Source organism: Patagioenas fasciata, chromosome 9, assembly GCF_037038585.1.
Source record: "Patagioenas fasciata isolate bPatFas1 chromosome 9, bPatFas1.hap1, whole genome shotgun sequence".
NCBI classification, from domain to species: Eukaryota; Metazoa; Chordata; class Aves; order Columbiformes; family Columbidae; genus Patagioenas; species Patagioenas fasciata.
The window spans coordinates 5585497-5611199 of record NC_092528.1 but is presented as its reverse complement, the minus strand read 5'-3'; the positions used below and the strand labels follow the sequence as shown (position 1 = coordinate 5611199).

Genomic DNA, 25703 nt, shown 5'->3' with positions numbered 1-25703 from the left:
TCGCTCCCTGAAAGCGGGTGATTCCCAACCCAGCCCTGGGCAGCTGCTCGCTCGTCCCAGCCTAAAATCGACTTTAACTTCCCCAACACCTTCGCACCAAAGTGCAACCGTCACGTTTTGACAGAACAAAAAAGCGGTAACAAAAATAAAGCAGAAAAGACAGGGAAGAGAAAAACCAAGCAGGTGAGGCGCTTGAAGAGGCAGAGCGCTCAAGGCGCTGGGCGGGTCGGGGCTCTGCGCTCCGCTTCTCTATTTAAACCTTTTTTCTTGTTAAGGATTTATCTCCGCGACACCCACACCCGTGTTTTCCCGCGAGGTTTTCCCCCGTTTCCCAGGGATTCCGAGCCCCCCGTGTCCCCGGGGGGCGGGGGCCGAGGCGGGGCCCACCGCGGCCCGCAGGAAGCGGGACCGAGCGCCGCTCCCGCCACCGCCCTCCCAGAGCCGAACCGGGCGCAGCGCCCCCGGCCCGCCCTCCCTCTCGCCCTCCCTCTCTCCCTCCCTCTCGCGGGGCCCGTGAGGGGAGCGGCCGCCCCGGATCTCGCCGCCCGCCGCAGGCCCCGGCGCGGCGGGCTCCACAAAGAACGGCAGGTGGGAGCGGACTCACCGGGCTGGCGCGGCGGCGCCGGCCGCCTCAGGGACACGAAGGGCGGGGGTAGAGCGGGGCGCGGCCGCCACACGGCGCCTCAGCAATGGCGGCAGCGGGACCCACCGAGGCGGCGGCGGCGGCCGGAGGGGAAGCGGAACCGCCGCGCGTGGCCACAGCCCGCGGGGGCGGGAGGGGGCGGGGCCACACACGCACGACTACAACTCCCGGCGGACGCCGCGCCCCGCGCAGGAAATGACGTCACGACGTCGTCGATGCGCCGGGGAGGGGCGGGAAGCGCAGTTCGTTCGGCTCACCAAGGGGACGGCGGGAGCGGCCGGTTGTACCCGATTGTACCGTGGCGGTGGCCACGGCGGGGAACCGCGTCCCCTTTAGCACCCCCGGGGAGGGTCCCGGCTGGCGGCTGGGACGGGAGCGGCCCGGGACAGCGCTGCTCCGGGCCTTCCCCACCACAGAGAATCCCAGAGTGTCAGGGGCTGGAAGGGCCCTGTAAAGCTCATCCAGTGCAATCCCCCCATGGAGCAAGAACACCCAGCTGAGGTTCCACAGGAAGGGGTCCAGGCGGGTTTGAATGTCTGCACAGAAGGAGACTCCACAACCTCCCTGGGCAGCCTGGGCCAGGCTCTGCTACCCTCACCCCAAACAAGTTTCTTCTCAAATTTAAGTGGAACCTCCTGTGTTCCAGTCTGCACCCATTGCCCCTTGTCCTGTCACTGGTTGTCACCCAGAAGAGCCTGGCTCCATCCTCCTGACACTCACCCTTTATATATTTATAAACAGCACACAGTACTTACAACCCATCACAGCTCAGTTGTTCTCAGATCATCTGACATTTTCATAGATTGATAGATTATTTTTTTTTTCTAGGGTGGTGGGATTTTGCCCCTGCAGTTGGCTATTGCTATAGAAACATAGCTGGCTGTAGTTACAGAAAAAAACCCAAACAAACAAAAAAACCCCACAGAGTTAGGCCACTTTTCAACTGACTCTTCTTCACTCCTTGCTTCAGTCCTCTGGAGTTTAAATTTGACATTATTTCCTCAACACTTAATTCCTTGAGGAAAAGCAGTTCAGTGGTTTCATTCCTACACAGGCCCTTCCCCGGCTCGCGGAGGTACGAAGAGGGACAGCAGCCACAACCCCTCTGCAAGCAGGAGGGTGGGAAGGGTGTCAGGGTGGTCGTGCTTCATGTACCACCTCTGTGCTCAGTTCTTCCTCTTGTTCTGAAGGTGCTGGAGCAAGTTGAGAGCAGGGAACGGAGCTGGTGAGGGGCTGGAGCACAAGTGTGATGGGAGCGGCTGAGGGACCTGGGGGGTTCAGCTGGAGAACAGGAGCTGAGGGGAGACCTTCTGATCTCTGAACTGCCTGAAAGGAGCTTGGAGCCAGGGGGGTCGGGCTCTGCTCCCCAGGAACAAGCGCCAGGAGTAGAGGAAACGGCCTCAAGTTGCGCCAGGGGAGGTTGAGGTTGGATGTGGGAACAATTTCTTCCCCAAAGGGCTGTGGGGCATTGGAACAGGCTGCCCAGGGCAGTGCTGGAGTCACCATCCCTGGAGGGTTGGACAGACGGACATGAGGTTCTCAGGACATGGGGCAGTGCCAGGGCTGGGGGAATGGTTGGACTCAATGATCTTGAGGGGCTTTTCCAACCAAGGGGCTCATTTTGGTATCCATGCAGCTGATAACAAATTAACTCTTCCCCCACCAGCTGCTCAGGTCCAGAAGCCCAAGCGGCTCAGGGTGATAGCAGCGTGCGGTCGCTCCACCAGCTTCCCATGTTGCCACTTCTACCATCAGCGACTCGGGCCACTGCTCAGCCACCCAGATTCCAAGACATGCAGCAGTAACACAGCTGAGAAAGCAGCATATGTGTCCTCAAACTTCTCCCTCAACATTCCTGTGACATATTTAATCTTCCAGATGACCTCCCCAAATATCCACCTGCCCTGCAGCTTGAACTTCACATCCTCTGTCAGTCCAGGCTTGAAGCAACATCTGTTTTTTCTGTGCATATCACATTGTTACTTTCCCATTCTGATACAACTCTGTACTTGATCCTCCCAGGATCCAGCTTTTGATGATCAATCTCTGCACGCATCTCTCCAGAAACCACAGCAGATTTCTGAACTTCACACTTCCCTCAGCTCTACTTTCCTTTCCCATAAGGTATGTTTACTTCTCCTTGCTCCTTCACCCCCAAACCCACTCACTCTCGCTCCAAACCATCTATTTCATTAATATATGCAAGGACTGAATAAGAGCAATAACGAATATGTTTGTGTCTGGCCCTTGTATCTGTTCCTAAGGACTCACAGGTATCTCATTTCTGCCTGCAAAATGCTGTGCTTGCCTAGTGACAGTTGTTTCTGGTATGGGAGAGAAAATTTAACTGGCGAATTCCTTCATACTTTACACTATAACAGTTATGACATTTATTTGCAGCTTTTAAAGAAAATCTTGTCTACTATATTTGTAACACAAATGCTATGGATTTAATAAATGGTAAATATTTGCAGTTTCCCATAACAAAAAAGAAATTCATTGAGAAATTCTGTGATCTCTCTCATATTTCACAATAACAAGAATCAGCATTCATCGAGTTCAGCTGAAAAGCTTATTGGTGGGGTCATGACAAATTTTAGATACACTTGGTGAGCTACATGCCAGCCAAACTGATCAGTGCCCATCAAACCTGTTCTGATGCCAACTGTTTGGTACTGACAGCGCTAAGCCCGAGTAATTCAAGCCCCTCCTGCCTCAGTTTCCCCTAGGGTATCTTACCACTAACACAGGTTTCCATTCTCACATCCTCTCTTGTACAGATTGCCAGATCTTCCACTTCTTTTTGTCACTTGCAATATTTTGTCACATTTGTCCAAAGGACATTTACCATTTTTTCTTTCACTAGGCTGTGATATCGGGCAGCTTGCTTCAGCTAAAGAATTCAAGCCAGAATTTTTCAATTGGTATTATCTGATGTTTAAAAGAGAGATTTCAGGTGATAAAGACCTGACTTGAGCTGCAGTCTGGGTTGTTGCCATTCCAAGGGTCAGACTGTGACACAGAATTATTTACCTGTGTAAAAGAGCGAGCGCAAGAACTCGCCTCTGGGAATTAAAACTCCTGCTCAGAGACAAGCATCACAATACTGGTGGCCAGCCCCGCTGCGCTGATGTGGTTCATCATGTCGCCAAATCTCTCTGCAATTGTTCTCTTTGATTTCTCCCTTCCCCCAAGCAGATGCGGCGACTCCTGGGAGGGAGCGGGTGCAGCGCTGGCACAGAAATCATCAAGAAAACAAGAGCCCAGTGTCCCAGCACTCGCCGACCTGTCGTGGGCGAAGTCACAAGACGAGCTCGCTATTGAATTCCGGCAGAAGCAGAAAGATGCCCAAGGGATCCCGGAGCTACAGCTGGACGGCGATGAAAGGCCGATTCTGCTGCTGAGAAGGCTCGGCTGCGCGCTGAGCACTCAAAAGGAGGGCAGAAGCTGAAAACTAGAAATTTTCATTCGTTTCTCACACATGCGCTCCCCAAAATCACCTGCTTTTATTAACTTAGTCTCAGCTTACAGGGAATAAAATGTATTTTCTCCACCACCAGTCCCCAGGAGTTCGCGCAAGCTCACAATGCCACCTACTGACAGCAAGAAACAGCAACCGAGCTCTTCTGACAATCCAGAGCAACTCAGGTTTTCCATGAAGTAATTTCCTCGCCATTTCCTTGTATTTATCAACTGCTCTGATGGCTGAATGCAAATCTTCTAAATATTTTCTTCTAGTCAGTATCTTTTCAGCAGCTTTTGTCTCTCTCTTTCCGCTTCTGGAATCAGGTGAAATTTCTTTCACATTTTCTAAACTCTTTTCAACTATATTTTGACCAAAAGCACCTAATCCCTCCCAGTTATTAGAAGGGGAGAGATTAATTAAGCTTTCTCCCGTCCCCAGGAAAAACAGAATGTCTCTTCCCAAATTCAGACATAACCAAATTCAGAAACTTTAATGTCAGATAATGCTTTTTGTACCCGTAATAACCAGTCCCTGAGTTTGCTGGTTTAAATTCAATAAATACAAACACCTCTGCAAGAGGAGGAAACAAGTTCTGGGGCAAGGGGAGGGAATCGGAACTGAGCCTGTGGCAGCTCTTCCAGCTTTTTGCAGCGCTTTTCTTACCCTCCATCTGCCTTGGCCGCTTAAAACGCACCCAAACAGCCCTCCGTGTGTGAAAAGTGTTTGTGAAAAATGAGACCAAGGGAATTCTAACCCATTATGGGACCCTCGTGCGTTAACAAGATATAAATCATGGTAAAATAGGAATAATTTAGGAAGCTGATGTAATATCCAGTGAGTTTTGCTGTCAGTCATGCTGTATTTGTCTAGAAGTGTCCGTACTTGCAGACGGCTGCGAGAATCAGCGTGGCACAGAGCGCCGTGCTGAGAAGCGTCACCACACACACCAAGGAACTGTGCTGTCTGAGCCCCACGGGAACCTGCAGAATCAATTCCTCGTGTACCTACAAAGAAAAATAGAGGGATCAGACGCATTTAACAAGCTATTGCTTTTTTGAGCGCAACGCAGAGGATTAGTCGCCAGACAGCTATTTAACCAGCCCTTTGCTAAGGCTTCTTCTAGGATTCGAAATGGAAACCAAGGTGGGACGTAGCCTTTCAATTTACAGCAAACAGTACACAAAGCTCAATACATTTATCTGCTGGCATTTTAACTGGCAGCCATTTATATTCTCTGTATCTTTGTTCTTACAACAGGTTTGCCATTGAGGATAGGTACGGAACGCAGCACGGAAGAGAAAAGCTCTCAGAATATTTCACAGATCACCAAGAAGCCACTTTTCTCCAAGACAAACAACTATTTGGTTTCTCTATGATGCAAGAAGCTCTAAAACATTTTTGCAGAAGAGCTGCAGATACCCCAGGCGTCTGCAGGTATCCTAAATACAGGTGGGCACGTGTTACAAAACCAACAGATTTGTTATGAGACAAATTAGTCTTATTTCTGAATTTCTAGACACTACTGCAACCCTTTTGAGTATCCAAAGTTGTTGACCACACCAGTTTTCTTGGTTTTGAACACAGAATAAAGTAACTTTGTCTTTTCCTAGACACTCCATAATCAGAAAACCAAGCAAACAGAAGTGGCCTCTTTTTAAAGATGTTATTTCTTCAATCTTTGGGATTTTACCCTTCATAAACGTAGTTTTCCACTTTGCTACTCCTCTAAAGTAGCTACGTTGTAAAGACTTTTCTCAATTTGACCGGTGCCAATTATATCCAAGAATTCCAAGTAAATTATCGAGGCGAAAAACAGTGAGGAGAGCAGCCCCACAAAGGGCAAGAGGAGCACAGAGCGAGTACAAACATGTCAGAAGGGCACGATGACACCTATGAAAAGCTGGTCAGAAGGGAAAGACGGAGGAACACCACAACTAGTCTTTTACTCATCACTTCCTGTGCTATGGAGGTTGCAAATCACTAAAAAAAACAGGCAGGAATTATTAAAAGAGCGTCAAGAATTCCCAGCAGAACTAAGAACTCACAGGTTTGTGCGTTAGGCTGTGCCACTGACAGGGCCCGACGTTTTTGTTCAAACAAGGAGCTTCCACTTCAGTCGGCTTCCCGCACTCTGCAAAGTGATCTGCGGAACACATTAATGTATCAGCAGGATCCGGATCAGATGAAGACCTTTCCAAATGGAGGATCTTTCCTCCGCAACAGTTAGCAAAATTAAAACAGAACAGAAACGTGCCAGCAAACCCGCAGAGTCAAGTCCTTTTTGTGAACTTTGCGACTTTCCCTTCCCAATAACGAGATAGACCCAAGGAAGACTCTCACCCATGTGGTATCTTGGCCCTTCTGTCCTTAGCAAGGCAAATAATCCATCATTTGCGTTCATAATAACTTATCGTAATTATTCATAATAATTCATCATCTAGATCCCTTCAATTTACCCACACAGTTACAATCTCTCTTCTGTCAAGTCTTCTTCCATTTCTCCTTGTTGGCCTCCTGTTGGCACATGCAAGAACTCCCTGTACAATGCTTTAAGTGCTTTCATGTTAATAATAAATATGTTTTCTTGCTCACAAGTAGTAAATGTGGTGGAAAAATGGGAAGATTTCACACCCCTTTTTAAGTGACCAGTCTACCCTGCCCCAAAATTTATCCCAGAAAATCATTGCCCAAATAACGCTCAAGGGAAGATAAAAGAGCTGAGACTCATTAGCACAGTTTGACTTGGCAGCTACCGAGAATGATTTTGTGAAAGGAAATATGTTTTGCAGCAAAAATGGAGGATTTGATCGTTCGTATAACTTAAAATATTCATTGTCAGTGGATATGAGGTGCTTGTCTCACAAGAGTCTGATACTTCAACCATGGTAACCTTCAGGTGCGCAGGAAGTTCCCTTATATATAGGGAATGTGGGGAAAAGGTATTAGAAACCACCAGAAAACTTTGATTAATATAAATACCTGATAGAGAATATTAAACAGGCCCTGATAAGGAATATTAAATATGCCATGTGCGGCATCAGCTGCCAAGAGAACGACCCTCAACAAGCCGGGGCCTGCAGGGACGGTGACAAACAGACCAGCTGCCAACACTTGAAGTACAAGGGCGCAACGGCAGCAGCAGTCTGGTGATGATTAATCTGCCTTTGGTCAGGCAGCAGCAGCTTTCAAAGAGGAAGACAACGTGATCTTTATCAGGGCCGCTATCTTCCCCTCGTGTTCTATCTACTGAGAGCTCCGTCTCCAGAAGACAAATACAGATCCAGATCCCAAGCTCTGGATTTCTCCCCCCAAAAAAACATGTAAGGAGAATCTCACTGTGGCAGCAGCAGAGCAGGACTTGGGGGCTCTTCAGAACAACCAATGCTTCCTCGCTCCCGTCTGCCGGCCGGTGGTACCGCCCGTGCACGGGCAAGGCAGCTCGGAAACAGCGAGAGCACCGCGGGTCAGGTTCCATGTACAGCAGAACAAGAAGATCCGCGGCCAAGTACTCAGGAGCCTCCACATCAACGGCATCAGGAATTAACACTGCCTGCGAGTGGAAAAAGATAGAGACGTGGCCGCGAGGAGAATCAGTGCAAGGGAGGGATGCAGGGGAAAAAAAATGTATGAACATTTTACATGTGATTTGGGGATTTATGAGACCACTGTCTGCCGCGGTGACCTGCTGCAGCATCAGAAGGGAAAACTATTTTCTTCATTCTGTTTTCTAACACTGAGCCTGGTTTTGTGGTCAGGAAGATCAAGCTGGAAATTCTGCCCTTAAGCTGTTCCAAGATAACTTTTCAAGTCCCTCTCCAATGAGTGATTCTTACGTTTACAGCACAACCATGCCTATAGCCAAACCCAAGGGCCGTTAACGAAACAATCAGTATAAATAAGGCTACACCAGCACCTGCAAATATCCCAACAGCAGACGGTGCCCAGAGCCTTCACATCTGTACGTTTTAACTGAATTAAGCACCTAATATTACCTTAAAGCAACGGCCTTACCACATCTCCCTACCGAAATACCAGCAGTGTACGACACAAAACATCCTGCATGGGCGATGGCGGTCAAGCCAAGAGATACGAGATATCATGAAGATGATACTTGTGCAGCAGCTCCTTCCACAAAAAGGAATTAACCACCTTGGTTCAACGAGCCAGATGAAGCTCAGAGATTACAACTTCCTGAGTGTGCTCATCCTTCTCTGAGTAACTACCAGACGTCTTGGCGCTGGAGTCGTTACCTTTGTTACGTTGTGCTGCTGCAGCGATGCCAGCTCGTAGGGATCCACGTAGATTCCTGGTGGAAGCCGAATTCTTGCCACCACCACGCATCCTCCTGCGTCCTCCCCTGCTGCACCGAGTTCTACCGTCACCAGCAGGTCCCTTCAAATGAGCCACAAAAGCAAAACATTTCTACTCTCAAATGTGCACAGATAAAACGCAAACACGCTGCAAATTCAGCAAACAGTTCCCTGCCGACCCACACTGTCCCTCGCCAGGGAGGAAGGGTGGAGTTCACCCTAATTCCACATCCACAACCAAAATGAAGTTTCACTTCTCAGTTGACTTCTCAGAACCACCAACGGCCTCTGTGCAGATCTTAGAAAGGGGCCTCCTGTTCTTCCTCCGCTGTAGTTCGTAATTGTTAATTACTTGATCATGCCCAGCTGTGCCTGTGGATCACAGCTCAGTGAGATGATAAAACTGGGCATGAAGTAGAAAAGAAGCTTTTCCACACATAAAACTACCCAGCACGTTATTCTGATGCAGCACCGGGGTGGCACCGTACCTGTGAAACCCGTCTTTCAGCAGCTCCTGCGTGACAGTGGCATCTGGACAAGCGGCCTGCACATCTAAAATAACATGGAATGAGTGAGTAACGGTGTTTACAGAACAGCATGTGTAATTATCACACAACATTAACAAGCAATGTCGTATCATCTGTGAAGGCATCATCTGCAAAACCTCCCACAGCAGAAGGGAAACAGTATTTCAATTCAGTACAACCAACAGCTGTTTTGTCAGTAGAACACCAAGCTCCAGCTACCACAAAGGCTGAAATATCTTTTATTTTTCCAACAGAACAACTTTCAAAAGTGTGGGTTTGTTTTTACTGAGGAGTCTGTAATAACTCCCACTTTTTCTCACTGTAGCCCCCATTCCAGGTGCGATTCCTCGTCTCCCCTATAAGATCATCTCCCTATAAGATCCAGATTTTAACAGTGAAATTTGTGCTACAGCTATTGTTTTATTTGTTTATTCCCTACGTTTCCACAGGATTACACTGTAGATCTAAAACTCCAGACATGTCCTGTACAAGTATCCACTTGAGTGGAGGCCTAAAGCAAGGCAACGTTGGCCTAATATGAAATTCTGCAGGTCTCGTAGCTGTTTCTCAGTTACCTAATGTGGAAAATCGCTTGCTTCTGTTATTAATTTCTATAATAGAATAGAATATTTTAGTAGGAAGGGACCTACAATGATCATCTAGCTTCAGTGCTGACCAAATGTTAAAGTGTGTTACTAAGGATGTTGTCCAAACGCCTCTTCACAGAATCTCAGAGTCACAGGATGGTTGGGTTGAAAGGACCCCTGAAGATGTTATTCCTTCAATGTAACGTGGGGTCACCAGAGCAGATCACAGGTCCAGGCGGGTTTGAATGTCTCAGAGAAGGAGACTCCACACCCGCTCTGGGCAGCCTGGGCCAGGCTCTGGCACCTCCCAGCAAAGAAGTTTCTGCTCATGTTCAGATGGAGCCTCCTGTGTTTCAGTCTGTGCCTGTTGCCCCTCACCCTGGTGCTGGGCACCACTGAACAGAGTCTGCTCCATCCTGACAGCCACCCTGAGCTATTGACTCATTGATCAGATCCCTCTCAGCTTCTCTTCTCCAGCTCAACAGCCCCAGCTCACAGAATCCCAGAATGTCAGGAACTGGAAGGGACCTGGAAAGCTCATCCAGGCAATCCCCCCATGGAGCAGGAACACCCAGCTGAGGTTCCACAGGAAGGTGTCCAGGCGGGTTTGAATGTCTGCAGAGAAGGAGACTCCACAACCTCCCTGGGCAGCCTGGGCCAGGCTCTGACACCCTCACCCCCAACAAGTTTCTTCTCAGATTTAAGTGGAACCTCCTGTGTTCCAGTTTGCACCCATTGCCCCTTGTCCTGTCACTGGTTGTCACCGAGAAGAGCCTGGCTCCATCCTCCTGACACTGCCCCTTTATATATTGGTAAACATTAATGAGTCCCCCCTCAGTCTCCTCTCCTCCAGCTCCAGAGCCCCAGCTCCCTCAGCCTTTCCTCACACGGGAGATGCTCCACTCCCTTCAGCATCTTGGTGGCTGCGCTGGACTCTCTCCAGCAGTTCCCTGTCCTTCTGGAACTGAGGGGCCACAACTGGACACAATATTCCAGGTGTGGTCTCCCCAGGGCAGAGCAGAGGGGCAGGAGAACCTCTCTGACCTACTGACCACCCCCTTCTAACCCACCCCAGGTACCATTGGCCTTCCTGGCCACAAGGGCCCAGTGCTGGCTCACACTCATCCTGCTGTCCCCCAGGTCCCTCTCTATGTCTCCTCAGCACGAAGATGCTCTAGACCCCTCGGCACCTCGAACACGGACCGCTTTGGGCACCGACCCCCTCTCTAGAAGCCTGTCCGTGTCTGACACCCTCTCGGCACAGAAACGCCTCCTCTCGTCCAGCCCGATCCCCCCGGCTCAGCTCTGACCCGTTCCCGTGTGCCCTGTCCCTGGTCCCAGAGCTCAGCACCTCTCTCTCCAGTCTCTCAGGAAGCTGTGACCGATGCTGAGGCGGTTTCTCGGGTCGCTCCCCGCACCCCGGGCAGGGTCCAGTACTTACGGAGGGCGCAGAGCAGCGCGGCCAGCCCGGCACCGACCACCGCCCCTCCCCGCCGCCCGCCCGCCATGGCGGGCCCGCTCCGCACGGCCTCGCTACCGGCCGGGGTGTCCGCGGCGCCCGCCTGACCCCCGCGCCGCCAATCCGCCCTTCCATCCGCAGCGCTGGCGGGACCGCTGCTAAAACCGGCCTCGGCGCTTCACCCTCGCTGTTTTCCCCACCCGGTGCGCGGGTCCGCGGCGGCGGGAACCGGGGCAGCCAGCGTCGCGTTCCGCATGCGCCGGCGTGGGCAGCCCTCAGGGGACCTGCAGCGCCGCCGTAGCCATGGCAACCATACCGGGAGGCCATGGCGGAGCGGGCTCGGTTCGGGCCTCCCCGTCCGTCCTGAGGCCGCCGCCGACCGAAGCGTTTTCCTGCCCGGTCCCGCCGCCTGAGGTGAGGTGAGGGGAAGGGGCGGGAAGGACGGCCCGATCCTGCCCCGCATCCCCCCTCTCTCAGCATTTGGACCTCGACCACGCACGTCCCCGAGGGTCCGCTCGTCCGGCGGAAGCAAGCGACAGAAAAGCGGCTTTTTAACGACAAAAGTTGATCCGCGGCAGCGCAGAAGTTGGCAGGGTAAAAAAAAACAACCAACCAGCCGAACACCTCTCCTTGTTTCAGAGCTACTGAAACCAGCGTTTCACGCCTGGTACTGAAGGCTCCGCCTGCGTTACCTGGAGATACAAAACCTCTTTTATTAGTACGTGGAATCAAATGGTTCTTTGCCTGTTTGTACATCACCTTAGGATTTATTTGCCGTTCCAGAGATGGGATCCCGCTCTGGTGAAGGCCAGTGACCCCTCCAAAAACCTTTTCCATTCCGTTTGAAGCATCACTTCTCATTTTAAGACAGCGAAAGTGGCTCTTAAGGCTCTTCTGCTTTTCTCCCCAGCTTGCAGAAGTATTTAAAAGCAACAGGTATAGCAGCTGGAGTTCATTTTCAGCATTCAGAGTGTTACTGCAAACCTGAACTCTTTCCTATGTGTTTTTCAACAAAGGAGGAAGACTTTTCAACTTCGACTTTGAAGTAGCTTTTGAAGATCAATGCGATTTTTCTCGATTTGGAGACATTATTTTGGGGGGTGTAATTTCTGACTTTGCCTTCCTGCAGCCTGTAGGGTGGTCAGAGGAGGAGACAACCTTCACACTTGACATATTTCCACCTATTTAAAACCAAAAGAAAACTAACACGTGCATTTGGTGTTGTGCACGAAGGCGAGAAAAAGATCCAAATCTGCTGCAGATCTTCTAAATCTCCTTGAATATTTAATCTGAGTCGAAAAGGGGACAGAGCCAAGGGCAGGACTGACGCTGAGGAGCCCCCAGGAGCGTTTTGGGTGCGGACGAACACGATAAGGCAGAAAAAGAGAAGTTGGTGGCTGCTGCTTCTGTTGTGTGACAAAATGCTTTAGATAATAATAAAAAGGATATTTATGAATTTCTAACCTCATGCACTGACTGACACGCTGATACTTGAGAGTTTAGTAGTCCTTACTTTAAAATTAAATGTTTGTACGGTGTGTTCTTGCCATGTGTATAAATACAGCCACACGTTTAGCGGGTCAGTCAGCGCTTTTCTCCACTTTTTAAGCACGACAAAAGCTCCCAGTTCCTCCACGCACACACACGCAGCAGTTCAGTGTTTCTAAATCTTAAAACATTCTTGATTTTCGTGAATGTTTTATCTCATAAATTCCACCAATGCTAATGTGCTGTGCAGAAAGCATTTCCCTTTGTCACTTGCAAATTCTCAGCTTTTCAGTTTCATTGCTGGTGGGGTTTAGTTTGAGAAGCGGTAAAGGATTGAACATCATCTCCTCTCCTTAAACTGGATTTGTATTTTGATTGTCATGTAATAAGGAGTTTAATTATTTTTGTCCTTAATTTCTGAATCTCTTCCCTCTCCTTGTCCAATCTGCCATCAGTTACGGATGTGCTGCTTTATTAAGATAACTCTGGAACCATAAGAAAGCTTTACAAAAAGAAGGGGAATTTTGGTGTTACTTACGTCAGCATTATGAATACAAGGTTCTCCCTTACCATGTGAAATAAGGAGTGTGATACCACCAGGTTTGTGACAGAAACAGAGACAAACAAAGGATATTTGAACCATGTCAATCAATTTGTATCTTTTTAAAGCAAATATGCATAACAGACAAGTGGGCGTAGTAGAATTCTGTCTTTGTTGCATTACTTGCAACATTGATTTAATTTTGTGGAAACTCTTTCGCTGTTATTCCAAGACACGTCACAATTTCGGTTTAGTTGCATTTTTCTAACGATTTTTTTCAAATAAGCTTACTGCCAAAATTCCATGTTATATCTTTCCTGAAAAATGGGATTCTCCCTGAAGTGCCACCTGGAGCTCCATAGGAACCGTCAGGTACAAAGTGAAATCCTGATGGTGAGAACAGGAGAGGGTGAGCAACTCATGGCTTTCCGGAGCGATGGAGACAATCCTCAGTAAATGTTGTTTGTGTAATACATTGATTTACTGTTTTAGGGCATTTTTCACTTAAAAAATGAATAAATATTTTTAAATACCCATCTTTTAGGTATAATTTGACTGTGCAGCGCTTTACTTAGCTGGTAGGCCAACATATATAGCTTGTGCGTGATGTGTCATCCTGATTCGAAGCCTGAGTAGCAACAAAGGTGTAAACCAGGAGTAGGGAGTGACTCTGCTCCCGCTCACAAGGCACGTGGGGACGTGTTCGGGTTCCACTGAAATCAGGGAGACTCAGGCTCTGGCTGGGTGGTTTTGCTCAACTTGGGTCACTCTAACCCTGATGAAAGGAACAATATTGAGAGATGCTCATGCTTGCTTTCCCTTTTTTCCTTCTCCTGTTTTTCAGTGAGCTCTGACGTTGCTGAGAACCGACAAACCCGACCGCGCTGCTGCTGTAATGAGTTACGTCGCGCAGAAATGCGGCGTCTGCTTTCGGCCCCCGTCCATTGTCCTGATTTACAAGGCAGACGAGGGGGACAAGACTCGGCGGCGCGTGATGCCTGTCAGAAATTTCTCTGAGTTCTCAGGTGGGGTTACCTGTGGTGTTCCCCAAGTCCTTTCCACACACAGCGACAGGAACAAATAGTTGGTAACAACATTTTTTAGCAACCGCTGAGTTGGTTTGGGGTCACACTTCCCACCGGAGGAGCCCAGGGCTCCATCATCACCTGAGCAGTGAGTCCGGCGGTTGTGAGGGTTTGGGAGGAGAGGAGCTGTTTATGGGAAGAGATTTGCTCGCAGCTGTAATTCCTCAGGGTGGCTTTTCTCTTTAGACTGCGGCTTGGCTGCTGAGCAGTTGAAGAACAACCCTCGGCACAAGGCTTATCTCGAAGGAGTCTCGCTGCGCCAGCTGAAGAAGCTCTTTGGTTTGCTGAGAGGTCATCTCAGGGGAGAGAGCCTGGCCCAGAGCTTGGAGAAGCTTCAGCAGGAAGACACCATTGACCCAGAAGAGGACCTGAACAAACTAGACGACAAGGAACTGGCCAAAAGGAAGAGCATCATGGACGAGCTCTTCGAAAAGAACAGGAAGAAGAAGGATGACCCAGATTTTGTCTACGACCTCGAGGTGGAGTTTCCACAGGATGAGCAGCTGGAGTCCTGCAGCTGGGATGTGGAGTCGGGAGAAGAAATCTGATTCCGGACAAAGATGGGAGGGGTTCAGAGACAAATGGCACCGTCCTGACGGACAGAATAACGTCAGTGTACATGTTCGACCGCATCGCTTTCAGCCCACCCCGCTGATGCGCAGTACATTGGCCACGGAGAACACAAGGCCTGAGGTGCCGCAGCAATTCCAGGTGTAAGTGAACTTTGTTTTAGAAACCAGACGTGGTGAAATGGGAACTGACAGCCTGAACTTCTCAGGTGTTTTTAGTCTTTCCCTACGGATGAGCACCTAAAATAATTTTGAATTATTTACTCTTTCGTTCGTTTCCTTTTCCATCAGCTTTGGCTGAAAAACTCACCAGCTTGCCTGGCCATGATTCCTACTCAGCTTCATCAGAATATTTAAGTGTTAAATATTTAAGCCTTGAAAACCATGGTAAAGTTTTATTGTATACCTACGGTATTTATTATTACTGGTCAGAATGTTAAATATGTATTAATCTTTCTGGATGAATCAACATTGCATTGAGAATATTACTCTCACATTTCCTGAGTGATGTTTAAATCTCCAGCTTCAGTTTACACAACTGTAAATCCTTGTAAGAAGTGAAATACTTAGAAAGTAAGTTGCTCTTGAAAATACTTCTGAAAATACAGTGACTTAAAGCTGCTGAAATGAGGCATTTTGATGTGAACAAAGCTACGGCAAAATGCCCTCGACGTCGTGTTTTGATGGTCACTGAGAAATTCACCTCTGCAGACGAATATTTTCCTTATCCCACTGAAGTTTCTAATCCCATTGTCTCCCTCAGTTGGTCTGTACTAGCTAAATCCTGGTCTCCTGTTAGAGCTGGAGGATTAAGTTTAGGATGGTTTAGAAAATTATGTGACTCCAAAAGCTTCCCAGGTTTTGGCTCTCTGAACCTGGGGGGCTTGTGAGCAGGATGGGCCGTCAGCCTAAGTCACGCGGCCTCAGAAAACTGATGTTAACAAATAGGAGTTATAAATTACCTCCAGGAGTAGTTTAGTTCCTGCCTTTCTTCTTGCAAAGACAAATTAATGAAAACGTGTCAACTTGATCAACTGATTTGATCCTACACACTGAAGTGAAAAATCTGAAACACGTGTCAAACAAGTGTCCTTTGTCATCACTGGAGAGGAGCGAGCGTGTGTTTGTCCAAGGGAGTCTCCAGCTCAGAAAAGAACTGGAATCAGCACAGAATCATTCTGGTTGGAAAAGCCCCACAAGATCATTGAGTCCAACCATTCCCCCAGCCCTGGCACTGCCCCATGTCCTGAGAACCTCATGTCCGTCTGTCCAACCCTCCAGGGATGGTGACTCCAGCACTGCCCTGGGCAGCCTGTTCCAATGCCCCACAGCCCTTTGGGGAAGAAATTGTGCCCCAGATCCAACCTCAACCTCCCCTGGCACAACTTGAGGCTGTTTCCTCTGCTCCTGGCACTTGTTCCTGGGGAGCAGAGCCCGACCCCCCTGGCTCCAAGCTCCTTTCAGGCAGTTCAGAGATCAGAAGGTCTCCCCTCAGCTCCTGTTCTCCAGCTGAACCCCCAGGTCCCTCAGCCGCTCCCATCACACTTGTGCTCCAGCCCCTCACCAGCTTTGTTGCCTCCTCTGCACTCTCTCTAGTACTTCAGCATATAAAGATGTCCCAGTTGGGTGGGAGGTGACCCATGGGGATCTCCGCTCCCCACCCAGCCCACTGGGGCTCAGTTGAGGAAAATGGTACCTGCTGTGCTCCCCTTGCCTAGAAATCCACCATCTTGTCGTCAGAGGCAAAAAGGTTGATCAGGCATGACTTACTTTGGTCAGTCCACACTGGCTGCTCCCACTCTGTGGTTTCCCCACCATGAGGGTGACCATCCTGTTGCTCCCCAGGATGTCCTTGTGGCCGTTACTGAAGATGGGTGTGACGTTTGTCCTTCTCCGGTCACTGAGGACCTCCCCTGATGGCCATCACCGTGTGAAGATGACGAACAGCAGCTTTGTGAGGACTTCAACCACTCCAAAATTGGAAGCTCGTCTTGTTCCCTTGACATCTCAAGGAGGTGCCAGCTCCACGTGAGCCTCAACACTCCCACCACTGTGTCCCTTGTGCCCGGGCAAAGCTGCTGATCCCTCCTGTGATGAAGGAGGGTTGAGTGTCCCCCACATTGGTTCAACGTGAGCAAGAACACCCCGGGCACCGCCTGGGTTCCTACCTACACGCGCTCCCACGGCTGTGCCCCCTGGAAGGAGAAGCAGCAGCGGCCACGGTGGAGGAAGCTCAGACATCCACCCGGCACCGCAGCGGGGGTCCCTGCCCACCCAGCCGGTGGGGAGACACCGAAACACGCTGCAGTACCTGTTGCCAGCACAGACCCGCTGGAGGACATCGCAGGGATGTATTTATAGGTCACTGTTGTCCCCTGGGCGTGCGGCTTACGGGCAAAAGAACGGCTGAAACAGGCTGAGGGATTCCCCCGCTGCGGCCTGGTTTGGTTTTGGCTGTTTTGGTCTAAAATAAGGCCAGAGAGCAGCCGTTTTCTGAGCCAGATTTGACAGCTGGTTTTCCAGCGCTCAGCCCCATGGTGCTGCTGGCTGGTCCAGCACTGTCCAACCTACACCGCTGTTTCCAGCCTGGCACGGTGATGAGCTGCTCCATCCTCATCCTCACGCCGGTGCCGGGCACGGTGCTGCTGTGCTGGCCCCACTGCCAGCTTTGGCTGCCTGCGCTGGCCCTGCCATCACCTCCAGCCCCGCACACCTCCCAGGACAAACCAGTGCAAGGCGGAGTGACAGCGGAGCTGGCTGCGGGGACTCAAGCCCAGCTCCGTCACCCCAACACGCCCACATCACCCCGCCGAGCTCATCCACGTCCCCACGCTGGCACTGCCGCTCGCTTCCCCGCGCCCAGCCTCTCTCTAAACTCAGACGCGTTTCACCGGAGACGCCCTGCAGGACTAAAGCCGCTCTGGTCCTCAGCAGAGCTTTTGAGTTGAGCACAAACCACCATCACTTCTCATTTCACAGGAACCCCCCCCATGAACGCGGCGGCACAGCCCCGGGAGTGCGATGCTGGTACGAGCTGCGCTGGGTGGAGGAAACCCACCACGCCGCCCGCAAGAGGATGAGGGCATCCTCTTTACCTCCTTTGCATCTGTTTAATCCAGCAGCTGCTGGAGGAAAAGAAATTTCAGATAAAATATCACCACTGATATAATTTATTCTCCTGTCTTTTAGTTGATGTTTTACATCGTTGCAGCTTGGGTGATTTCTAATGGGCTCTTCTAGCCAAGATCGAGACTTAACCAAGCAAGTGTGTTTTTCAGCCCTGCTGAAAAGTCACGCCTGTCTTATCAGCACTCGCACACGGGTGCCCGCCCAGGGCTGCTGCTGTTCGCCTCCTTCCTGCAGCGCCGGGGGATGTTTGCTCCAGCCCGGGTGATTCCTGGAGGCTGCTGCACGGCTGCAGGGTGTTTGACAGCAGACTTGGCTACGGGGGTGAATAAATAAAAGGAACTGCCTGAGTGGGGGGAACAGAGTCAAAGGGCAACTGTCTGTGCCCCTTTGGCTAAGAGAGGTTTGGTGTCACATCCACTTGGCTCTCGCCAACATCAGCTAATGGTTTCTGCTGAAGATGTGTCCCTTGAGGACACCAGGCACAGCTCCAGCATCCATCACCGGCCACGGCGACACACCCGTTAGGGAACCTGTGGAGAAACAGCAGCTCCCCAGCATCCCCTGGTCCTCCACCCATCGCGTCTCCATCCCACCCACCTCAAAGTCACCCTGACAACCCACTCAGAGTCACCATCCTGAGCCCGTCCCCCTCCTTCCAGCCATCAGTAAGGGCTGGACACCCCACACCGGCTTTTCACCATTTTTAGCAGCTTTTGCTTGAACGTGAGGAAAACGACGGCGAAGGCCACCAGGGCGGTGAGGCAGGTGGGCAGCGCCAGCACCAGGTAGAGGAGCGCCAGGTCAGCCGTCTGCCAGCGGCAGCTGCGCAGGACGGGCTCGGGCAGCGCCCGCGGGCTCAGCGTGCGGGACGCGAAGCTGCACGTCACCTCCCACCCGTCGGGGACCCGCAGCCCCTCCGCCCGCTGCAGCGCGTCCCACCAGCCCAGCGTGCAGCAGTTGTAGGGGTTCCTGCTGAGGTAGAGCTCCCGCAGGCTCGTCCCCAGTGGCGTCCGCGCCACGGCCGGCGGCAGAGCCGGGAGGCTGTTGTCCCGCAGGTCCAGGCTGCGCAGCCGCAGGACGCCCAGCGACGGGGGGAAGACGCTCAGGGAGTTCCCCGACAGGTCTAAGCGCACCAGGCTGTTAAAGGCAGAGAAGTCCACGTCGGCGGAGGAGAGGCTGGTGTTCCTCAGAGACAACACGCGCAGCGTCACAGCGAGGTCCTGCAGCCAGCCCAGGTCCCCGGACAGCACCTGGTGGTTGTCAGAAAGGTCCAAATGCCTCAGCAACGTCCCCTGGAAGGGGCGGCCGCCCAGTCCCCGCAGACCACAGCCAGCCAAGGAGAGATGGGCCAAGGTCTCCACACCCCTGATGTCCACGCAGGGCGGACTCGCCGCCTCGCCTGCAATGGCGGGCTGGGGACAGAGGTCAACCTGGTTGTGGCTGAGGTCCACAGTAGCGATCTTCCTGGTGTAGGTGAAAAGCCCAGGAGGAAGCGCCCGCAGGCTGTTGGTGCTGAGGTTGAAGAGCTGCAGGTTGGGCAGAATGTCCCCAGCACCCACGTCTGCCCCCAGCTCCTCCAGCCGGTTCTGGCTGAGGTCCAGCTCCGTCAGCATGGCCAAGGGATCACCCTCCGACAGGTCAAACATCTCCAGGCAGTTCTGATTGAGCTTCAGGTGGGTCAGGGAGGGCATCTGGGCCAGGAAGCCCTCGGGCAGGTACCAGACCTGGTTCTGGCTCATGTCCAGGAGGCGCAGGGAGGAGAGGTTGCTGTGGCAGATCTCATCCCACAGATTGACCGTCATGATGCTGGTGGAGTTGCCGTCAATGAGCTGGAACTGCACCGTGACGTTTGCCAGGGACGTGCCGTTGGGGAGGCGCTGGTAGAAGCTCATCTCGTTGTCCTTCAGCATCAAGGAGCGCAGCTTGCTCTGCCGGGGCAGCACGGGGAAGAAGAGGAGGCGGTTGTGCGACAGGTCCAACACCTCCAGCTCAAAGAGGTCGTCGCTTTCCAGGGACAGAAACCACTCGATGATGTTGTTGCTGACGTTGAGCACCCTGAGCTGCGTCAGGCCAAACTCCACAACGCACGGGAGGCAGTTGTAAGCTATGTTGAGCCTCTGCAGCCTCTGCAGCCCTTCGAAAGCTTGGTCAATCTCAAAGATGTAGTTCTTCTCCAGGTTCAGCTCCAACAGCTGCGTCAGGTTCGTGAAGACGGACGAGTCCAGCCTCATGATGATGTTCCTGGCCACGGATAAGGACTCCAAAGAAGACAAGTTCCAGACCAAAACTGAAACCATGTCCTCAGTGAGGCGGTTTCCAGCTAGATCCAGCGTCCTCAAGGCTGGCAGAGCAGAAAGAGCAGCTGCTGTCAGCATATAGTTGGTGGAGAGGAGGTTGTCTGCCAAGGAGAGCACACGGAGGCCTTGGCTGCGGAGGAAGGCGCCAGGCTCAATGAGCTCCAGCCGGTTCTTGGTCAGGCTGAGACGCTGCAGCTGGCAGTAGGAGAGCAGAGAGGCATTGCCCAGGACACGGATAGTGTTGTCATCAAGTAACAGCTCCTCGGTGTCACCTCCAAGGTTTCCTGGGACGGAGCTCAGCCATCTCCCAGTGCAGTCCATGGTGCTCTGCACCTGAAGAGCAAGACGTGGATAAGTAACGCTGCTCTGAGAGGTGGAGATCATAGAATCACAGATGGTTTGGGGTGAAGGGACGTTCCCAGCTCCCCCAGTGCCCCCCCTGCCATGAGCAGGGACATCTTCACCAGCTCAGGTTGCTCAGAGCCCCATCCAGCCAGGCCTGGGATGTCTCCAGGGATGGTTCATCCACCACCTCTCTGCCCAACCTGGGCCAGGCTCTCACCACCCTCAGGACCAACAATTTCCCTTTATCCAGCCTGAATCTCCCTCCTTTAGTTTAAAACCATCACCCCTTGTCCTGTCACAACAGACCGTGCTCAAAATCTGTCCCCATCTTTCCTATTGGCCCCTTTTAAGTCCGGAAAGGCCGCACTAAGGTCTCCAAGATGCGGGGAGATGAGAAGGGAGAAGCCTGGGGAGCAGAGTGAGGATGGTGAGAGCGACTCTGTGCTCAGAGCCTTGGCACCCCAGTCCATTCCTTCATTAAGCCAGTAGCCGGGAGGCGAAGGTCTGGAGACACTGAGGCTTTGCCAGGCAGGACCACACAGCGGGAAGGGCGAGAGTTTGCGAGACAGGAGTTACTTACGAGCCGGCAGCCGCCAGGAGTTGTTGCCCAGGCTGCGACCACCCCGCTTCTCCATCCTGCTGCCAGGAGGAGCAGAAGCAGGGGGAGAGCGGAGAATGGGGCCTCCATCTCAGCGGCGGCACTCCTGTCAGAGACGGACACAGAGGGGAGAGGGTCAGGGCTGCAGAGCGCTCATCCTGAAAGGCGCAGGGTTCCCAGGGAGCGCAGCACAGCCCACGAGACCTGGGACACCATGAGCTGCCATTGGAGAATCACACGGAATCACGGAATGTCAGGGGTTGAAGGGCCCTGGAAAGCTCATGCAGTGCAATCCCCCCATGGAGCAGGAACACCCAGCTGAGGTTCCACAGGAAGGTGTCCAGGCGGGTTTGAATGTCTGCACAGAAGGAGACTCCACAGCCTCCCTGGGCAGCCTGGGCCAGGCTCTGCCACCCTCACCCCAAACAAGTTTCTTCTCATATTTAAGTGGAACCTCCTGTGTTCCAGTTTGCACCCATTGCCCCTTGTCCTGTCACTGGTTGTCACCCAGAAGAGCCTGGCTCCATCCTCCTGACACTGCCCCTTTCCATACTGATCCCCAGGAATGAGTCCCCCCTCAGTCTCCTCTCCTCCAGCTCCAGAGCCCCAGCTCCCTCAGCCTTTCCTCCCACGGGAGATGCTCCACTCCCTTCAGCATCTTGGTGGCTGCGCTGGACTCTCTCCAGCAGTTCCCTGTCCTTCTGGAACTGAGGGGCCACAACTGGACACAATATTCCAGGTGTGGTCTCCCCAGGGCAGAGCAGAGGGGCAGGAGAACCTCTCTGACCTACTGACCACCCCCTTCTAACCCACCCCAGGTACCATTGGCCTTCCTGGCCACAAGGGCCCAGTGCTGGCTCATGGTCACCCTGCTGTGCCCAGAGCTCCCAGGTCCCTTTCCCCTGCACTGCTCTCTAACAGGTCCTTCCCCAGCTTCTACTGGACCCTGGGGCAAAGGTCTTCATCACCGAGCCCACCCATCCCAGCAGGAGCCCTTGGTGGGGTTCACCAAGAACAGGCAAAGGGATGCGGAGGTGGCAGCCTGGTCCCCACCACACGTGGGAAAGTCACCCTTGTTGCTGCACAGCTGCTCAAACGCCACTGAACTGCAACCCCCCAGTGGAGGATTCCCCCACCAGGGCTTGCATCCCCCTCACCTGCACCAAACACCCCCCGGGGACACCGACCCGGCCACCAGCGCGTCCCCTCCAGCACCCATCCCTGCCCAGGTCCCCGGGGAGGAGGAGACTCTCCAGCACCAGCTGCCCCCTTACTCACTTGGTGGAAGCGGAGCTGACGGCATTTGCATCTGGGGAAAAGCTGAACCTCAGGCAAATGAGCAGAGAGGGCTCGGTGAGGGCTCGGCACGCAGCGTTTTCATAACTGTCGGTGCTTGAAGAAGAAACAGGGGGTTATTTTGGGCAACCCTGCGTAGCTGGAGCCGCCCAACAGAGAGGGAGCAGGGGACGCATCCTGGGTTGTCTCCTTCATTGGGACAGCCAAAAGTGTTAAGCTTTCAAAATGGTATTTATTGATATGGATGGAGAAGCAGCCCTGATTCCCCAGGCTGGAGCTGGTACACAGCAACTTGTGCCCTCCCAAATCCTCTGTCTCCAGCAGCACCCAGGCAGTCACAGAGTCACAGCATCCCATGCTGGTTGGGTTTCAGGATCTCTGTAGATCCCCCAGTGCAACCCCTGCTCACGCAGGGTCACAGAGCAGATCACACAGGTGGGTCCAGGCGGGTTTGAATGGCTCAGAGAAGGAGACTCCACACCCGCTCTGGGCAGCCTGGGCCAGGCTCTGGCACCTCCCAGCAAAGAAGTTTCTGCTCATGTTCAGATGGAGCCTCCTGTGTTTCAGTCTGTGCCCGTTGCCCCTCACCCTGGCGTTGGGCACCACTGAACAGAGTCTGGTCCATCCTCTGACACCCACCCTGAGATATTGATCCATTGATCAGATCCCTCTCAGCTTCTCTTCTCCAGCTCAACAGCCCCAGCTCTCTCAGTGTCTCCTCAGCACAAAGATGCTCCAGACCCCTCAGCATCTTTGTGTCCCTGCGCTGGACTCTCTCCAGTAATTCCTTGTCCTTCTTAAACTGGGGAGCCCAGAACTGGACACAACTCCAGATGTGGCCTCACCAGGGTGGAATAAAGGGGGAGGAACAACCTCTAACCTCCCTCGACCTGCTGCTCACACTCTTCCTGCACAGTGGCAGGAGAGGGACCTTGTTGTGTCCAAAAACCAGTGGCTTTGGCTCATCTTGAGCCCTGGAGCCCCCCTGCAGATTCCCCTTCACCCAGCCCAGCCTTCCTTTGGTCCCCCCCAGCACCAGCAGCAGCTCCATCCTCCCATGGCCAGAGGTGCCCACGGCCCCACTGAGAAGCCCACACACCGGCGGTCCCCACCGCGCACACCAGTGCCGCGCTCACCCGCGTGGGCATCAGCCACGCGTGGGCACCGAGGATCTTCAAGCTGGCCCCACAAAAACCCCTGGTGGGATTTTTCCCCCCGGCAAAGCTATCGGGGGGCAGCTACTCACCGGGTGCGGTGGCACACGGGGTTCGCTGCCACTCATCCTGCAGCGGGGGGACTCGGTGGCTGCGCCCGGCGGCTGGTGGGGCGCGGGCAGGTGCGACCCGCAGGGTTTGTGTCCCACCCGCGGGGTTTGTGTCCCACCCGTGGGGTTTGTGTCCCACCCGTGGGGTTCGTGTCCCACCCGTGGGGTTCGTGTCCCACCCGCGCTGGCGCCCAGCACCGATTTAGCCTTTGCGGAAGGAGGCAACGGAAACTGCAGTCACATGGAGGCAGCGGCACGGCCGGGCGCTTCGCTCCCCGAGCTCGGCGCTCGCTAGAGGGTCATGCACTGCAAACAAGGAGGAACTGGGGGGGAAACCTGTTCCCCCCAAGGGTCACACAGCTCCTGGGGATGAGCCAGCAGCGGGGACAGTGCTGGCACCGCCACTCCTCCGCGCTGCTCCAGCAGCAAAACCCCTGTGAGGGTTTTGGGCAGCCGGGGTGTCCTCACCTGCCCCCCACTCTGCTGGTGCTGGAGAAAAGCCACCGTTGGGCAGTGTCCCCTGCATGGCACCTGCTGCTGTCGTGTCCCTCTAGATCCCCACTTGCCTCCAGTGCCCAGCACAGGGGCTTGAAGATGTCCCTGCTCATGGCAGGGGTCGGACTGGATGAGCTTTGAAGGTCCCTTCAACCCAAATCATTCCATGATTCTGTGATTCGGCAGGAGCTGAGGGCTGTGTTTCCCACAGGGGAAGAAGAAGGAGCTGTCATTTCCCTTTGCATCCCAAGCTGAGGTTGAACACGTCCCCAAATGTTGAGTCCCCACCGTGGGACACGCAGGCCCAGCCCCTCGCATTGTCCGGGTGATGTTCGGGATGCTCGTATCCCACCACCCGCAGACCTTTGGGTCTCCCGGGGCTGCTTGGGATTTCGCCAGGACCAGCAGGACCCATCCGGACACAGGGAGCTCCCAAGCGCCGATCCTGATGTGAAAACCGGCATAAATGGCTTTTCCCACAACTGCCAAGGCACAGGGAGACAAAACCCCACATTTCCAAGGCGATATGAACAGGGAGGCCCCATCTCCCCACTCCATGAACCCCCAAATGCCCAGCAAACCCAGCTGCTGAGGGGGAAAAGAGTTTGCCTGGGTTTATCCGGATGGGAAAGGGTTCAAAACGCTGGAGAAAGGTTTCAGCCCTACAACAGGACCCTGGGCAGCGGGACCAGCTCCTGCAACCTCCACGTCCCAGCATGGGATATGAACTGTCTGATTGTGGCACCCCAAGAGGTGTCACAGCCCAGGTCGCTCCCACCTGCCAGAGCAAGTGCCCCCCAAACTCCCACAGCCAACACAAATCATTCTTTTTCTGCATTCACCCTAAATTTAATCCCTTCTCCGGAAGGAGCCTGAGCTCTCCCACGTCACTCACGAAAGAAAAAAAGCCCTGTGGTTTCATTTCCTCCATTTTCAAGGAAGTTTGAAGTATAAAAATCAAGAAGGAAAAGAGAGAAGCGCTCCTCATCCCGGCAAAGCAGAGCAGATGGCGGGAACCCCGCAGCGGGCTGAAATTCCCATGGCGTTACTCGAGGTCACGCGAAGGGCTGAGGCCGGTCGATGGTCACAAACCCGCCCCTCGCCCTCAAAACCTGAGCCCAGCCCACGCCAAACCCACTCATCCGCTGCTTGGAGAGGCAGGAGCCAGCAGAGGTCCACCCAGGGCTGGGTGTACAACTCAAGCATCCTCAGCTGTGATGATACCCAGTGATCCAGAGGCTCCTGGGAGACCTGCTGATGAGATTCCTTCATGCGGTGCCACCAAAGGAGGTGCCTCAAGGGTCAAACCAGCTTCTGCACAGTCCAGGAGGAGCTGGGAGAGAAAACAACGTGCTCCATCCTCTGCTTCATCCCCCAAGCCAAACCAGCGCAAACCCGGCGCTGGGGCAGCCGGCAGCAGCCTGGTGTTTCACACTTTCCCCACATCCTGCAGCCGAAACCATCCCAAAGCTGCTGCACGCTCCCCTCCTCTTCCTCTCAAGCAGCATAACATCCCCACCCAGCCCTCCCGGTAAGGACTGGATGTGCGATTTGAGGTCTGTTTTATTGGGTTTTTAATATAAGCACAGAAAAGGTGTAGGGAC

The 25703-nt window shown here is 53.0% G+C and overlaps 4 protein-coding genes and 1 long non-coding RNA gene across 7 annotated transcripts in view; 2 read left to right on the top strand and 3 right to left on the bottom strand.

Annotated features, from left to right (window-relative positions):
- The window catches only part of PAK2 (p21 (RAC1) activated kinase 2), a 47263-nt gene extending 46499 nt beyond the window's left edge, over positions 1–764 (bottom strand). Inside the window, exon 1 of the mRNA XM_065845128.2 lies at positions 605–764. The gene's annotated coding sequence lies outside the window, so the exon portion shown is untranslated. The remainder of the gene's footprint in view (positions 1–604) is intronic.
- LOC136105384 (uncharacterized) lies at positions 376–6703 on the top strand. The gene is made up of 4 exons (XR_010651853.2): positions 376–588; positions 2666–2767; positions 3842–5252; positions 5367–6703. It is a non-coding gene; the product is annotated as an uncharacterized lncRNA (long non-coding RNA).
- Positions 4131–11070, bottom strand: PIGX (phosphatidylinositol glycan anchor biosynthesis class X). Its single transcript, XM_065845130.2, has 6 exons — positions 10975–11070; positions 8908–8971; positions 8360–8501; positions 7446–7659; positions 6155–6252; positions 4131–5113 (listed from the first exon to the last, which is right to left on the bottom strand). The coding sequence occupies exons 1-6, from the start codon at positions 11039–11041 to the stop codon at positions 4976–4978; spliced, it is 723 nt and encodes a 240-aa protein (XP_065701202.1). The 5' UTR covers positions 11042–11070; the 3' UTR covers positions 4131–4975.
- Positions 11071–11291: 221 nt separating this feature from the next.
- CEP19 (centrosomal protein 19) lies at positions 11292–15302 on the top strand. Of its 3 annotated transcripts, none has more exons than XM_071812361.1 (3): positions 11292–11586; positions 13866–14046; positions 14293–15302. In XM_071812361.1, the coding sequence occupies exons 2-3, from the start codon at positions 13917–13919 to the stop codon at positions 14652–14654; spliced, it is 492 nt and encodes a 163-aa protein (XP_071668462.1). In that variant the 5' UTR covers positions 11292–11586; positions 13866–13916; the 3' UTR covers positions 14655–15302. The 3 variants fall into 3 exon arrangements, with proteins under 3 accessions (XP_071668462.1, XP_065701236.1, XP_065701234.1); XM_065845164.2 differs by having other exon boundaries at positions 11292–11928; XM_065845162.2 differs by having other exon boundaries at positions 11292–12381.
- A 2533-nt stretch (positions 15303–17835) lies between these two features.
- Positions 17836–23811, bottom strand: NRROS (negative regulator of reactive oxygen species). The gene is made up of 4 exons (XM_065844780.2): positions 23587–23811; positions 22323–22436; positions 21027–21150; positions 17836–20434 (listed from the first exon to the last, which is right to left on the bottom strand). Exons 3-4 carry the CDS (start codon positions 21132–21134, stop codon positions 18467–18469), a joined length of 2076 nt encoding a protein of 691 aa, XP_065700852.1. The 5' UTR covers positions 21135–21150; positions 22323–22436; positions 23587–23811; the 3' UTR covers positions 17836–18466.
- Between the last annotated feature and the right edge of the window lie 1892 nt (positions 23812–25703).

Coding starts and splice junctions, on each gene's coding strand:
- NRROS (XM_065844780.2), bottom strand. CDS start 21,134: ATGGAGGCCCCATTCTCCGCTCTCCCCCTGCTTCTGCTCCTCCTGGCA. Junction 20,435..21,026: donor CTCCTGGCGGCTGCCGGCTC/GTAAGTAACTCC, acceptor CTTGCTCTTCAG/GTGCAGAGCACCATGGACTG.
- CEP19 (XM_071812361.1), top strand. CDS start 13,917: ATGAGTTACGTCGCGCAGAAATGCGGCGTCTGCTTTCGGCCCCCGTCC. Junction 14,047..14,292: donor AAATTTCTCTGAGTTCTCAG/GTGGGGTTACCT, acceptor TTTTCTCTTTAG/ACTGCGGCTTGGCTGCTGAG.
- PIGX (XM_065845130.2), bottom strand. CDS start 11,041: ATGGCGGGCGGGCGGCGGGGAGGGGCGGTGGTCGGTGCCGGGCTGGCC. Junction 8,972..10,974: donor CGCGCTGCTCTGCGCCCTCC/GTAAGTACTGGA, acceptor ATGTTATTTTAG/ATGTGCAGGCCGCTTGTCCA. Junction 6,253..7,445: donor CCTGCTCTGCTGCTGCCACA/GTGAGATTCTCC, acceptor TGTGTTCCGCAG/ATCACTTTGCAGAGTGCGGG.